Source organism: Ursus arctos, unplaced genomic scaffold (assembly GCF_023065955.2).
Source record: "Ursus arctos isolate Adak ecotype North America unplaced genomic scaffold, UrsArc2.0 scaffold_6, whole genome shotgun sequence".
Classification (NCBI taxonomy): Eukaryota; Metazoa; Chordata; class Mammalia; order Carnivora; family Ursidae; genus Ursus; species Ursus arctos.
Genome location: NW_026623078.1, coordinates 54604075 through 54621536, shown reverse-complemented (window position 1 = coordinate 54621536; position 17462 = coordinate 54604075). Strand labels below are relative to the sequence as shown.

Here is a 17462-nt window from a genome sequence, read left to right as displayed (position 1 = left end):
ACCAAAATAAAAATGCCCAAAGGTAAAAGAAGTCGAAGGAGATAGGAACTCTAATGTTGCCTTGTGACTTCCTAGGAATTTTCCCACAAGGTGATACATGTGGATGTGTTTCCTAAATTCCACATCATTAGAGCACACCAAAATTGTCTCCAGCTGCCAGGAATAGGGTTAAATATAAAGGAAATAATATATCCAGAAGGGTATCTTGCTTATGTTTTCCTGCATGTAAAGAACGAAAATAAAATTAAGTTTCATGAGGATAAAATCCATTATCTATCTTGTTCACTGTTGTATTCCCGGCAACTAGTATTATGGCTGACCTGGGGTCAGAACTTAACATGTATTTCTTAAATAGATGATTGAAGATTAATTTCATAAAAGCATTTTTGAGGAAAATGTTGGCAATAGATTTTAAGAATCTTAGATCTCTTTCTCTTTCTCTTCATATTGTAATTTTACTTCTGAAAAATCCTGACAAAAGAATTTTGTCTGACCTAACAAAATATGTAAGAGTTATATTCCAGGATTTGCATGGCATCATGTAATATAAATTAAGAATACAAAAGATGTCCCATAATAGAGAATTTAAGTAAAATGGTATATTAGATATTAAAATCATTTAAAGAGAAATTTTTAAAGAAAAAAATTTTAAAGAGAAAAGTGTACAATACCTTACTAAGTGAAAAAAACAGGTCTCAAAATACTATACACAGATTTACCACTTTTGTTTAAAAACTGCTATGTATGTGAATAGTTACATTTTAGTGGTAGGATTATTGGTAATTTTTATTTTTTAGTTACTTATCTGTACTCTCTAGATTTACCACAACAAATATGTATTGTATTTATTAACGTTATCTTACTGGAACATACCCTCTCCAAGTCACAAGAAAATGATAAAATGTACACATTTTAAATTACAATTACATGGATTTTAAACTAACACCATTTATAAATGTATACTATGACTTTAAATCACTAATTATACCCTTAGAAATAAAACTTTTAAGTTTATATTCTCCAAAATATTTAAGTCTTACCTTTCTAGTATATTCATTTTGAACCATGACAAAAAACAGCTGAATTTAAAATGTGCTGCACTATGCTCCTCAATCTCTATCCCCCCCAAGTCCAATTTCTATAGGACCTTGGGATTTCAAAGACAGCAACAAAGCAGTACTTACTTACTATGGAAGTCTAACTTCACTCCCTCCTCCACCAGCTGAAGCCAACTATACACACACACACACACACACACACACACACACACATTTATAAATGTACAGCCATCCTAAGCATTATTTAAAGATGGACCATTTGAACGGAGCCATAATAAGTTAATAAAAAAGGTTAACATTAGCACTTTCTAAAATGGTGGAAGAAAATACACATATATTTGTAAGTATAAATGACAACTGTGCTGTCAATATACGTAAAAGAATAAGTAGAAAGATGCTACTTATTATAGAAAATGAAAAAAGACCACTGTCTTCAAATGAAAAAGTTCACTCTGTTTATGAGAGAAAGGAAAAGAAAATAATAAAGAGAAGAAATTCATTTTAGTAAGACATGTACAAGCTCCTAATAGTATCTCAACTTCTTTCTTGCATAATTTTTCTGTTATTGTCACCTTTGTGATCAAAATAGTCCCAGAATATACATGTCTAATAACTCTTTCAATAATTTAAATGTTAACTCTGCTTATACTTCCTATAGCTTTTAATTAATAAAAATTCTTCAGTAAAAATCAAACACTGCCCCTATCCCCCAAAAAATAAAAGGAGAAATTTCATAGCTGATTAAACAGAAAGTTCTTTCTATTGCTCTTAAAACATCAGCTCAAGAATAGTTTAGTTTTCAATTATAACATTTTTTTATCCAAAATTCAATGTCTAGATTTCGAGAATCTAAAAAGTTCTTAACACTTATAAAATTGCGAGTTTAGTAACTCATCAGCATGATGTTTCTAAAGTGCAACTGGATGAATTTAGATATTTTAATATTTTAAGTAGTTTAAAAAGAGAATGATAACTGAAGAAACTGATAAAGAATGAGGGCTCAAATTTGCAAAGCTCTTCTAATATGGACAGAAAATGCCTAATTCAATTTTTAATTTTTATATAAAATGTTCGAATTAGGGATCACTTACAATGAAATCACCCAGTATATTCAGTTATCTATTATATATGGCCCCATTTACTTAGTTTTTGTCTGTTGACCAAAGCTTCTCAAGTATCATTATACTTACAGCAATATTCATACCCCAATGATTTACTATGAAATTTATACCAAATTTCCTTAAACTTCAAAAGTAGGGAATGTATGAAATTGACTTTCATCTTAAATATACCATCTAAATATACAGTACAGCAATTTTATTTCTCTCAAAAGTCTAGGACAAATTATAATAATGTAAAGATCTTGAGCAAAAATCATGACTTTGAATTTTGGAATAAAACTACTAAGGTAAAGAAGGTTTTAGATATCTCCACAAATTCTCTCATTAAATTCCAGGAAATCTAATATACTCTAATAAACTCCATGCTAAATAATTAAAATTAAATTTCAATTAATCAAAACTACTAAGAATGTGAAAAGTGATGGTTAAAAGCATAATTATATTCTAAGAAGGAGTTGGTTTACAAAAGCTATTGTCATATACTAATAACACTACTTGGTATTCCAAAAAAGAGAAATTAATGTAGTGGTTACATACTGAAAGTTGTCCAGATAAGTACTGTGGAACATCCCTCAACATGCCAGGACTCATGGGCGAGGTAACGGAAATAGAAGGGCGATCCATTTTTTGAGATTCAAAAGAGCTAGAACCTGAAATGGTAATTACACATAAATAACAATAATGATGACTCTTCATTTGTATTTAATAATCTTTACCATATGTCTTTTAAATTATTTATTTATTTAAAATGTCCACAAAATGTCATTATGTAAACCATTTTCTTAGCCACAATGTTCCAAATACACTTACAGCTATTTTTTGAAGCTTAAGTACAGCTGAGGGATTCTCTTAAGACCAAGAGTGAAACATTTTCCCTGCCAATTATAGTAGAGACAGACCTCTACATCAGGACTTAGTTACTTTGTCTGTTATGTGTATACTAAATTCATATCTTACAATAACATATGAAGAAAGTTCTAAAAATAGAGACTTAGGAACAAAAACCTAAATCAAAAAGCAACTTGAAGATGGTCTAAACTTATAATTCTGAAAATACAAGTACTAGAATGTTAATCAAGTCTTTCTGGGAAGTGGTAAGTTGAAACTACATCTGGAAAAGAATATAATAAATTAGACGGGCAGAAGGGAAGTAAAGGTCTATGAAAAAAGAGGCAGAATAGCAGAAAAAGCAGAGCCTTAATACCCAGAAGTTGTATGTATGAATATATCTCTACAGTAGGGAAGGTGAGTAAAAATGGAGCTCCTGGGATAGCAGGGGGAATTAAGTGCCTGGAATTCTGGGCTCTAACTGAGTATCAATGCTAGCTCTTCTGAATGAGGCAATAACTACATTTGAAGATGACTTTACCACTTACTTAAAGCATGGGTTGATTTGAAAGAGATGGAAAACACTTAAAAACAGGTGGAATTCAATAAAACAATACTAGGAAATGTTGCCAAAATGGAATGGAACGAAAGAATTCCCATGATATCACAAAACAAATAAACGAGGACTCAGAAACTAATTAGATATGAGAGATAAAGGGAAAAGGAAAGAACGATGGCTTTAGAGTAAGAAATAAGCTCAGTTTTCTACATGTTAAGCTTCAAGTAACAGGAAGCATATTATTATGCTTCTTAACGGAACATATTATTTTAACATCCAAGGATAAAGGAGCAGTGACAGATCATCTCGGTACTAAGAACTTAAGAGTCATCTGGCAATTAAAACCATTATGAAGAAAATAATTTATTGAGGAACTAAGGACAGAGATTAATAATTGAGCCTATTCAACTTTTAAAGAATAAAGGATTGATTCTAATTTAATTTGAGAAAGGACCCCATCTCCTCAGGAACAATTTTAAAATTGTAGACTAGGGTATTTTTAAAAATAGCTATAATAAGATAATGGGTTCCACCCTGCTCATACAATATCTGAGTAATGTTACATAAGCGAATAAAAATTGTACCTACTCCACAGGACTTTTGTAAGAAATAAGTGTGATAATGTAGACACAACATCAACCACAATCCCGGGCACTCAGTAAAATGGGAGCAAGGATGAGAATGATGATGATATCATTATAGTAGTACAGTTGACCCTGAGGGTTAGAGGCGCTAACCCCTGCACAGTCAAAAAACCACAATAACTTGTGATTCCCCCAAAACTTAACTACCAATAGCCTACTATTGACCAGAAGACTCACCAATAAACCGCTGATTAATACATATTTGGTATACTATATATATCATATACTGTATTCTTACAGTAAAGTGAGCTAGAGAAAAGAATATGTTATTTAAACAATCACAAGGAAGAGAAAATACATGTACAGTAATACACTGTATTTATTGAAAAAATGTGTATATAAGTGGACCCACGCAGCTCAAACCCATGTTATTCAAGGGTCAACAGTATTTACTTATTGTTATAGTTTTTGTGATCATGGTATTATTTTGGATAAAATGATTTAGTACCAGATCAAATAAGTCATTCAATCATATTTAAAAATACAGTGCTATGCCATTCCCAAAGTATTTCACCTCTCTGGTAAACATTTTAAAGACACCTATAATTGTAATATAAAAGTAAAAAAATCTATTTTAATAGTATATTCTTAATTATTATAGGATCCAATCACTTCTCATCACCTCCATTGCTACCACCAATGGCCGACTAAGTCACCAAATAAAATACTAAATATAAAAATAGTTCTCTCACTACTCTCTCTGCTTTCACCCTTGACTCCATTTAAACTATTTCCAACACAGTAGCCAGAATTTAAGACATAAATCTCTCCTCCAAACCATCCTGTGTAACTACCAATTTCCCACAGAGTAAAAGCCCAAAACAAAGTATGCTCTACACTGGTTTACAAACTCTATACAACCTGGCTGCCATGACCCCCCTATCCTTCATCCTCTGACTGCTCACTCACTCTGGCACCGCAACACTGGTCTCCTTGCGTTTCCTCAAGTGCATAATAGGCCCTCCTGCCTGAGAACCGCTGCACGGCTTGGTCCCTGTACCTGGAAAGCTTCCCCCCCACCCCCACCGCTGCCGATAGCCACTCTTCCAGATCTTTGCTCCAATCATTCCTTCTCAATATGGTCTCTCCTGAGCAACATATTTCAAAAGGCAGCCCTCCTCCTCTCTTCTTTTACAATATCCCTTACTCTACTCTCAATCAATAAGAAACTTAGTTCACTGGAAAAAATCCATCTGTTTAACATCTAAAACAGCACTCAAACGCACATAATAAAAAGCATCTACATATTCAACGTTACTTAAACTTATTTGTCTATTGTTCCATTATGACTCTGATGCTAAATCAGAACTACTATCCTATTTTCTAAAAATATAAATTAGAACATTATTCACTAGATTGTGCTGAGCATTCCCCCACTTACTGATGGTTAGTTCACAAAGTAGTAAATTTTAAAATTAGAAGAAATTAGGGTGAAGCTGTTAGGAGAGATGGGTATGTTCATTATTTTTTATTGTGATGACGGTATCTTCTGTATGTCAAAACTTACCTTATTACGCACTTAGGTGCAGTTTTCTGTAGCCTACCTTAATAAAGCTATGTAAAAATATGTAGTAGTTAAGATGGTGCGTCTGAAAAAAACGATCTTAAAATATTACAGAATTTTGTACTTTATCCCACATAACATGAAATAATACTCCATTTTTCATTTGTATAATGACTATATATTTGATAACAAGATTATTCTATTTCTTTTTTGTAATAATAGGTAAAATACTTCATTTGACCCCTGGGAAATGACACTATTAGTATTATCTTCTAGAATGAATGAGACTTACTGGACTCCAGTTGTGCATGTGTGCTATCAGGGATTCTAGGGATATCTCTGAAATGATAGAACAAGAAAACAGGAAATTGTTTCAACAATTAATGCAACTGCCATTTTGATGATCATCAACCTACATATAACGGGAGAGCGTAAACTGAACAAAATTGTGTATGATGGTAGCATTACGTAAGAGAAAACAAGCCGTAGTACTTGATTGCCAATCCAAGTATTCTGAACTAACCTCAACTACTTAGAAAGGAATAATGCATTTATGCATTATCATATGCACTTATAGCAGATTGATAAAAACATACTTTATTTTCTATGTGCTTTACTACATGATTATCCATTCTAATAGATTTTTGAATTTAAGATAGGCTTTATGATATATTTGAATTCTATTCTATTCTTTAATCAATAACATTGAAGTATAAATAAAATATCACCACAAGAAAAATTTGAAGATTCCGATTGTGACTGAAATTTTTAAATGTAACAACTCCACTGAGGAAAAAATGCAAACATGTTTTTCATTGGGACTTACAAATGGCAACTGCATTTATGCCAAAAGTATATACATTTTTGTTTGAGATTTGCCACGCAGGGTAGATTTTAATAGTTAAGGTCATTCAGAAATATACATAAAAGGATATTTAAGGTATTAAACAAAAATATGATTAGAGGATCCTTTAATACCAAGAAACATATTTGATTACTACACTAAGCTGATACACTGCAGTTTTACCATATTACAAAACTATGAAGAGACAAAATGAAAAAGAGATACAATTTCATATGCCAGATTCATTACTTTGAAAGGAACATTTCAATAAAACTAAGTTATCAATGTAAGTCATTTTCTCCAACATAAAAAGAGATCAAAATAATACAATCCAGTCATTTTCTAAATGAATGAAAACTGGGCATTGGTATTCTACAATAAAAAAAGAATTTCTATAGCTTCCACCTTCAAATACTCTTACCCCAAACTTGCATTTAATAACTGCACTTAATCATCGTATATATTTTTTCTATTGCTTTTACTTAGTTATAGGTATATCTTTTACATTGGCTTAGAATATAAGCTTCTATAAGGGAAACATTGCTGTGATATTTAATGAGAAATTCTCATGATACAGTCACAAAAAATATTTATTGCCAACTTTTGGAAATTGCTAATTTAATCTATAGGTAAAAAATTACAAAAGCCAAGGAGTACTTTGGTATTTGCTTATTTCTGGTCTGTTTCCTTAAACACGTCATGTTGTTCCTTCAACTGTTCCCCCTATTTCTGAATAGTGTGTCCTTAGGACCTCTCTTTCCTAGGTTGAAATCTCCATTTTGAAAAGAATATGTAAAATTCATTGACCCTCATTTTCACAGTGTAGAGGACCACAGTTCATGAACTTTCTTTTATAAGTAGTTTTAAAATTACTTCTCCTACTATGCCTTTAGCCACCTATTAAGCTACACTACGACAATAAAAATAGTAAACACCTAAATATTTCTTCTTTTATAATTAACTGTGTATTCTAGCATGATCAGATAAAGAGATGTCATGATTTTTGGTTTTACATTTTAGCAAAAAAGGAGAAAAGAAGCACTATGCTCAAAACAATTTGTATAGCAATCAGGTATTTTTAGATTGCACACTACAAATTGTGTAATAGTGGTCAACTTTATAAGGTGTGTCCGTAAAGTACACAAACCAACTCACCCAATAGGTCTTGAAACAACAAGCTCCACTTGTGGTTCCGGTTTGGATTCCAGAATGATGTTATATACTTCTTCAAATGTGGCTCCTTGCAATAACCTTCCATTCCATTCTAATACTTCATCCCCTATAGTGTATTCCAGTAACGATACTCTTAGAAAGAAAAACTAACCCCATAAAATGCACTTGAAACCAAAGCAATCGTAAAATGCAATGAACTCCATAGAATAAAATCACCATTACGGAATAAGACATACTGAGAACAGCTCCATTGGCATAAAATTTGACCATAAGGATGATTAATATTTTTACCCAAAAGGACAAACATCTGAGCAATAAAATTACATAAAAGTTATGTCTGTGGTTTCTTAACGAGATCTAATTCTAGAAACTATTTAATTCTAGAAATTATTAAAATCTGTTAATTCTTTGAAAATTTTATGACTACATTCCAGATTTGTCAATATATATGCAACTGAGCACCTTGTCTAAAGTTTCTTTTTTTTTTAAGATTTTGTTTATTTATTTGAAAGAGAGAGAGAGCACGCATGAGAGAGCACAAGCAGGGCGGTGTAGGGGGTGCAGAGGGAGAGGGAGAAGTAGACTCCCTGCTGAGTGAGCAGGGGGCTTGATGTGATACAGGGCTCAATCCCAGAACCCTGGGACCCTGACCTGAGCCGAAGGCAGACACTTAACCAACTGAGCCACCCAGGTGCCCCTACAGTTTCTTACAAAAGGCTTAATACTTAGCAGTTTATCATATTCTCTCCAAGGCACTCAAGGATCTCTCCAATAGTATCCATTACCAAAGAGATAAGGAGTCACACATTGTAGGAAATATGTATTTATCCATAAAGTTTGTTTCCTAAACTGTTGGAATTTTTTCAAAAGAAAAATGAAGGTTTATGGGAAGCAAAATAGATTAATACTAGATACACAATAAGAATATCCATCAGCCAAAAAAAAAAAAAAGAGTAAATATAAAAATCTTTTTATCTAATGTGACTCAAGAAATAATAGTTACACTTTCCATTTATGAAAAAAGATTTTTTATTTAAGTTAAAAATGGGCTCCTTATTTTTGGTCAAATCACTTCTAAGTGAGGATAACTTTTTTATAACTACTTGAGTTTAATAGTTTAAATATAAATAATCAAAGATAGAAACCTACCTGGTCTAAGATGTCCTACAGTATCAGCTAAACTTCCTTTTTTTACTTTGGTAATAAATGCACAAAGCCGACCTGATTCAGTCATCTTTCCTCCTACAACCTGTTTAAAAGAGAAAAGTGTTCAAACAGGCATATTGTTCAAAGGAACATAATTGAAGATTCAAGTAAAAAATAACTAGACAATTTGTAGCTTTTAAAACTATAATATTCTAAAAATAACTTTTAAATAATATAGTTTTATTAGAAACTGAGTACATGTTCCATGTGTGGATTCTTTTTACATATTCTAAAATTTTTACAATTTTATTTATTATTTGTAAAAAAAAACACATACCTTAGAAAGAATTTAATAATTTGTAATTTATCTTAGAGAAGTATTTTTATCATTTCCAAAAACATGGTATTACAGTATTATATAATTTATTAACATGTCTAGTTATAGATTTCAAATATCATAATCACATAAATATTTGTTACTTTGACTATGATAACCCACCAAAATTTCATTATTTAGGAATCTTTTAGGCACATTAATAATGTAAATGATACTGATGGATTTTTCCCAAGAAAATTACAAAATGTACTTAATCTCATTAGAATTCATGTAAACTTCAGACCATTTGCAGCCCAATTTTTCAATTTTATATTTCTATTCATATATGTCTTTTAAAAAGAGGAAAAAGAAATGTTCACAATAATGCTATGGAGTCATATGTGTACCTGTAAGACTGGCTTCTTACAAAATTAATGCTTGTGATCAACTACCATTCAACCAATATATCAACTTTACAGCGTGTTAAGCAAATAACAGTAATTAACTTCATTAACTAGTTTTTTTTCCTCTAAATTGAGTGAACAATACCTGAATTTTAAAAAGGCACTGGCTTTCCTATGTATTTATTCCCAAATTGCAGTCAACACCCTCAGTTTAGTTCAGTTCATATTAACTAATTAGTCCTATGTTTGATTCTGAAAATTAAATGTATAGATATTATGGGCTGACATCCTTATGTTAATATTTTAAAACTTTCTTGGCTTGATAAACTTCAATAATAATAATTAATGATACTTTATACTATTATTATTCCTGAAATCTTACAGTATGCTAGCTACTGTGCTAAATGCTTCTATATTGCCTTATTTAAGTTTATTACAATAATTCAATAAGCATTCTTATCTCCATTTTACAGATGAGGAATCTGAGGCTAACAGTTTAGTTGCCCAATGTACCATTGTTAGTAATGGCTGTAGCTGGGATTCAAGCCAAGACTTCTTAACCTCTACTTTTCACTGCTCTAACACTCTATTGGACAGACCTGGATTTAAATCTCACCTTCATCATCATCTTTGTGACCATGGGCAAGTTATGACACCTCTCTAAGCCTATTTCTCATCTGCTGTGTTAAATAATATGATAGGAGTAAGATACTCAGATGAGTGCCAGCTACATGGCAGCCACCCAATAAATGTTAGTTGGCCAATTCCACTTACACCCAAAGTTTTCTAATATCTCACTATATTCTACAGGACAACTTCTGTGGCAATTGCTTAACTCTAAAAACCATTTACTCTTCTTTCATTTCAGTTTTTAATTCACCATACAGATGAACAACACCACCAAAAAACCACCACCACCACCAACAACAACAACACCACCACCAACAACAACAACAAAATCACATAGTTCTATTTGATCTACTTACCAAATAACTGTCTGGTATTTCACAGTCAAATATAAATCAATATTTATAATAAATCTCCTAGTATAAGGATCTTTGAGTATTCTCTTTCTCATACACACACATACAAATATACACACACCCACATTTTGCTACACTGACAGAAAAATTATATTCTGATTGCTAAAAACCAAAATTCAACCAAGTAAATTTGAAGATTTAATTGACTTTATTATGGGATTCATGAATCGGGCAGCATCCCACCTAGCAAGCAGAGGAGAGTTCTGCTGAGCTCAACAAAACAAAGGTTTTTCAAAGGTGGAGAGAGGGCATTAAAAATAAATAAATAAAAGAAAGGAATTTATTAGCAAGGAATGCACTGTTAAGGCAAGACTGCCCTCTGAAAAGGGCGTCTATCAATAAATTTCCTAGTATTGACCAGGAAATTCCATGTTGACTGGATAAAGGTTACATTGCTGGGGGGCTGAAACTGCATTAAACTAGGTATTAATTTTTGTTTTAGTGACATGGGGCCTTAACCTAAGTGATGCTATTTGGGGCCTATAGTTTTCCTTTAAACACTGTGTCATAAATATACTACATTTCCCAAGTTTGCATATTTAGTAATTGATTAAACCCACTGTCTTAATAGAATATAAACACAGATACAGACTTAAAGGACAAACTGTATAAATAAAATAAGTTCGAGCACTGTATTCAGGATTCAAGCATATCATTTGAGTTGTATTTTCCAAAATCATACATACAAGTATTATTGCAGAATAAATAATACTTGGAAAATGAAAAGATTTGGGGTAATGAGTGCAAATACTTGGGAATTCTTGAAAATGGGGGAAAAAACAGTAAGTTGGCATAAGTTGGAAAGAGTTATTAAATTTTTGCTTTTGTCTTTAATCAGGAAAGGCGTAGAGAGCTAAAATCTCACATATTTCATCACATACCTTCAAGCCAAGCATTGCTCCTGAATCTCGAGGCACACTTCCATCTTTTAGACGCTTATTTAACAAAATGCGACCAATTAAACGATCTCCATCTTTAGATGGCTGCCACGTCACAGGGTGCTGACACATTGCATCAACAAACAAAAAAATTAATGTTCTTTTATGATAAATCACCCCTGTTTTACAATCTCTCCAAACTCCAGATTTCCAAAGTGTTATGATTACACAAACCAGTTTGCATTCAAAACACTGATCAAAGGCCTTACTACATTATGTGGATACGCTCAATTTTATCATCTCAAGATTTTTCAAAATCCAATGACTGCAAATTCTTACAGTGCCCTGACACATTACTGCAGTTATATTGTTTTATGAAGTCTGAGAAATCTTGAAAATATATGCAAACTATCTACACGCTGAATATTAATTAAAAATTCACATGACAGAAAAGATAGATTGAAATTCTATGAGGTTAAGTTCATTTAAAAATGATATTTTAATGTTCAAACACTATTGGAGACTTTGAAAGACTTAATTACAGTAAAAGCAAAAAGGTAAAATTATATTAATACATCAAATTTGAACCTACGATGAGGGCTTCCTTGAAATAGGTTTCTAGATTAAAATTATAAAAATACACAAGCCCCAGTAACTTTTCAGTTGAATCTGCATGAGAGAAAGAGACCTAATTTAAAGGTGAGGGTAGTTTATATTTCTCACTTTCTGTAGGTTCATTGATTTTTTCAGGTCGTTGATCTATTTAGTAAATTAAGTTTATTAGATAATTCAATGGCAGCCACTGTTAAATAAGCTTGAAAACGTTAAGAGTTTATCTCTTTCTCAGGGCAGAGCCAAGCCCGTTGTAAATCATGACACCATCCATTATAAATTATATGTCAAATAACAAAGTAAATGATTTGTGTAATCACAGTTTCACAGTCATCTAAAAGTAACATGCACATCTTCATGCAAAATTTGGCAGGCAAAAGACAAGTTCCAGTCAATCACATCTATATGGCAAAAAGATTTCAAAAGTCTCACTATTCTAAAAGCAAAAATAATAAATACCAAAGCAGATGGCAATGGTTCTAGTACTAATTAATACTACATGAAAATGCTATGACAATAAAACAAAAGAGCAAAATGACAGTGAAAGGGAAAAAAGAAAAACAACCTTTTCTGTGCAAACAGACCCAATTATCTCCCTTTTGCCTGGGATTGAAACTATTAATAATTTAATTTTCATCCCAAGGAAAATATATGCAAGCAATCAAATAAGCCAATCCAAAAATTCTTTATATTTGTGGTTTATAAAAACATCACAAAGTTCTCTCATGCGACCACAGACAAAGCATTCCTTTGTTCCTAATTTTTTATTTCATTTACTTATTTTTTGGTATGCCGTCAAACAACAAAAACAGCAAAGCAAGCGAGAAGTATTTTGGTTTGTTTGTTTGTTTTGGTTTTGTTTTTCTTTTCTGCACCTTAGGAAATGCTACATTGACCCTTGAAATGCCCTGTCCTTTTATTATGTTCTGTTTGAATGAGTGACAGAGAGCAAACGAAGACCAAATGAGCAGGCTGAAAGGCAGGCTCCACAATCTCAGTACCTTATCACTATGGCTATGCTCCTCGTTAAGGGTTGTGCTACTACAGGTATCTACCCCAGAGTCCTTAATCTGAGGCTCAGACCATTCCAAGTCCTCTTCCAAAGAGTGGCCACCAAAGTACATCATTTTCTTTTGTCTCTCAGACCTGGTGTTAGAGTCCGACAAAACTGCCTGCTCACTAGTTTTTCTTTTTCCCTTTTGACTGTCCCCTACAGGTGTGGGATAAAAATAAAAAAAAAATAAAAATAAAAAAAAGATACAAAAAAGAAAACATGCAAAGGTGTAAATAAAAAAGGAAAAGTGAAATGAAAAACGAAAATTAAATAGTAAGGCTCCACATGTCTCACCAAAGACATTGGGGATGCCTCACTGCTATGCCAAGACGTATGGTCCAACCAGTTGTAATCCATGTCTCCTGTGAGAGTCAGACAGACAAAGAGTGCAGTAAAGGAGACAGCGAAAGAAAGGACAGACAAAGACATTATAAACATTTTAAACTACGTGATTCTGTCTGGATTCAAGAACTTTGTCTGCAGCACTCACTATATAAACCAAGAGAAAGCTAAGATTCCAAATGAGTAAAATTTATAGAATGCAGAATATAAAGTTTATGTACTCTAGATGGACCCTAGAGAGCAAAAGTTCTGCAAGAAGAGAAAAGGCTAATAACAAACAGGAATAGAAATGAAAAAATTATATACTCCAAAAAAGAAAAAGACTATCCACTGTGTCTGTTATTCATGCTATTTTTTTTTTCCATGCTGGCCTACAGACACGAGTTTGTTCTCCAAAGATCAAGGAACATTTTAAAAATTAAATAGCGGTTTGCCAAGAACCACTACAACAAAAAAAAACAAGTAATTAAATGTTGTTCCTGGAATGTAGTATGATATTCTTTATAATGCTGAAACCTCCCAAAAAATCGGGGTGGTTTAAAAAAGAAGAATTGGTTACACAAAAGATTATTTTTGTATGAAAATGAAAAAACAGAGTCACTCAATTTCTATTAGTAAAGATAAACTTTACTTAAATATCATGAATTACATAAAATTACTTTGAAATATTTTCTCAACTTTCTTTGTAGAAATTGCATTCTCATAAAAAGTAAATTTTCTTTTAAAATAATTTTGTCAGACAATGTATATAATTGGCAACTAAGAATGAATATCCATTTCCCAAATTTATGTGTTCCTTATTTGCCTTACATTTAAATAAAATTCTTTTTAGTCTCTATGTGTACATATACATCTTTTTAAGCTCTAGTCATATTTTCTTTTACTTAAAAAGATTTAGTAAATACCTTCCATTTGCCATGTATTGTGCTAAGCTCTAGCATAAGGAGTAAAACAATGAGACATAGAACAGAGTGAAGATAAACACAATAAATAAATCATGAATGTCATACAGGAGAGTACACTATGAGAGAGTATAATAAGTGCAAAGGGCAGAACTCTCAAAACACCATGGAACAGTATAATAAGATCTAACGTAGAGTTTGGGGTCAGCAATGACCTCTAAAGAAGTGATCTTTAAAATGAGAAACGAAGCATATGGCCTAAAAGACAAGTAAGGAGATAGGTAGACAGAAAGTAGAGGAAAAAACATTCCAGGAAGAAGCAACAACAGGGTACTGTAGAAGGACTGATGGAACACCAGTGTGTCTGAACCAAAAAGAATGCTAAATGAGGTGAGGCAGCGCAAAACCAGCTTAGAGAGGACTTTTTATGCTGTATTAAAGATTATGGATTTCATTCACTAAAGGATTTTAAGCAAGATGTTGGCATGAACTGATTTACATCTTAAAAAGATGAATCTAAGCACTAACTACAGATTGGGTTGGAAGACACCAAGGTTAATAGGCATTTGCAATAATTCATGGGACAGGTAATTATGGCTTGAACAAAGGTGACAGCAACAGAAAGGTAAGAAAAAAGGGCATTGAGAGATATTTTGGAGGTAGAAATAAGAGAATTAAGAAAGACTGAAGAGGGTCACCTTGACTGGCTCAGTCAGGAGAGCATGTGACTCTTGATCTCAGTGTGTGAATTTGACCCCATGTTGGGTGTAGAGATTACTTAAAAAAAAATTAAGAAAGACTGAAGAATCAAGGATAAATCCCAGGTTTCTGGCATTAACAACTGGACGGAAGGAAAGACTACTTATGAGATGGAGAAAGCTGGAGGAAGAACACTTTTTATTAGAAAGGGTAGGAAGGAAATACTCTATTTTATAGAATCTAAGATGTCACTGACTACAGAATTCACATGTATTAAAATGATAGAAATATGCATCTTAGAATTTATTAAATATGGTGATTGATTTTGGATGTATTATTCAAAATATCTATGCTATTCAAGTGGGTATATAAAAAATCAATTTGTCAAGCTGTAACAAAGAACAGTCCGAGCTGCAGACATAAATTGGAATTACTAGCATGCAGATAGGACTAAGTGGATCATTTAGGAACAGAAGGTAAAGATATGAAGAGGAGCCCGAATGAATTCTAACATTTAGAGTTTGGTTTGAGAAAAAGAGAGGCTGAGAAAGAGCATGCCAGAAAGAAACGAAGGAGGGAGGGAGACGGACTTCTCTGAACCAAACAGAAGAGAGCTTCCTCTGCAGGAGGAGAAAATAACTATGATTTCTGTACAGTAGGTAAGATAAGAAACTGAAAAGTGTGCATTTGATTCGGCGACATGAAGATCAGAAGGATGTTAGAGAAAACACTTTGGGTAGAATGATGAAAATTAAAATCTGTTGAAGTAACTGAAGAATCAAAGGGAGACAAGGGAGTAGAAAACTTGTGTGGAGACAAATGGTTCACAAAGTGAAATCCCCTAAATAGCATAATCAACATCACCCCGGGACTTGTGAAAAGTGCCAAATTTTTAGGCACCAGCTGAGACTTAAGTAAGCAGAAATTCTGTAGATAAGGCCTAGCAATCTGTTTTTTAACAGCCCACCAGGTGATTATGGTCTCAATAATATTTGAAAACCACTGGAGATAATTCCCTTAAGAAGTTTATTTGTGAAGGATGATGAAATTGGGTTATCTAATTTACACAAAATTCACTTTGTAGAGGGGAAAATATTCTTTCATCTACAAAACAGAGAAGTGCTTCCCCATTTTTCTCATGGCACAAATTGATAGTTATAATTTTATGGCTACCCAAAAAGTTAAGAGTTTTTGTATCTCAGAAAACCCTTTGAAAATACAATATTGTTCCACATAAAAGCACTCATAAATCTCCAAACTGAATTAAATAAAGCATGGAAACCCTAAATGAAAATTCTTGGCTGGTTTCTGTGAAGGTGTGAGAACCCAGCTCACAATCTCTCTCTCCCAATGCCTACGACCTACCAAAAAAGGCAGAAATGAAGTTGTTTCCTGAGTAAATAAAGGACAAGCTGTTTAACCATTTGAAGCCAAAGCAAAAATATTTGACAGACCAAAGCCAGTAAACATTTGTTGAATGAGTAAAACACAGAATTACTAAAGAATTAAATACAGTAATTAATGTAAATCATACATAAAATAGTCCTCAGCCACTAGGACTATTAGCATTAATATTCATATTTTGTATAGCTTCAAAGGGCAGAACTAAAATAGTAAAATATTCTTCCTTTAGTAACATTTCAAAAATGTTAGGCTTTCCAGTTCCAGAACAAGAAAAAGACGACACAGAAAGAACCTAATGGAAATTTTAAAACTGAAAAATAACTGAAATTTAAAAAGCAAATAGATGAGCTCAACTGTAGAATGCAGAAAACAGAGGAACAACTCAATGAACTTGAAAATAGAACAAGAGAAATCACCCAATCTGAAAAACATAAAGTAGACTAATAAAATAATAAAATAAAATAAAACAAATAAAATACAAAACAAATAAATAAAATAAGCGAGACCTCAAGGGCTTGAAGAATTATAACAAAAGATCTAAAATTCATGTATAAAGAAAGATAGTAGTCCCAGAAGGAGAGGAAAAAGAAGCTAAGGCTGAAAAAGTATTTTAAGAAACAGTGACTGAAAAGTTCCCAAATTTGTAAAACGTGTAAGCTGAGCCTATTGATTCAAAAATGCTACATAAACCCCCAAACAAGAAACACTCAAAGAAATCAAGACACACTGTAATCAAACCAAAAACTAAAGACAAAACTGTCCTGAGAGCAGCAAGAGAAAAACAACACCTTACCTAAAGAGGGAAAATAATTCAAATGACAGTGGATTTCTGATCAGAAACCGTGGAGGCCAGAAGAAAATGGAACAATATTTTTAATTTCTGAAATAAAAGAATGTCAACCCTGAATTCTAAACATGGTAAATTATGTCT

The 17462-nt window shown here is 32.5% G+C and overlaps 1 protein-coding gene across 1 annotated transcript in view; it reads right to left on the bottom strand.

The window, feature by feature from the left end:
* RIMS2 (regulating synaptic membrane exocytosis 2) overlaps positions 1-17462 on the bottom strand; it is a 626259-nt gene that overhangs the window by 271221 nt on the left and 337576 nt on the right. The window contains exons 12-17 of the mRNA XM_057307663.1: positions 13132-13340; positions 11522-11641; positions 8881-8980; positions 7714-7837; positions 6007-6053; positions 2717-2829 (exon numbers count right to left, since the gene is read on the bottom strand). Coding sequence (XP_057163646.1) covers positions 2717-2829; positions 6007-6053; positions 7714-7837; positions 8881-8980; positions 11522-11641; positions 13132-13340 — 713 coding nt within the window. The remainder of the gene's footprint in view (positions 1-2716; positions 2830-6006; positions 6054-7713; positions 7838-8880; positions 8981-11521; positions 11642-13131; positions 13341-17462) is intronic.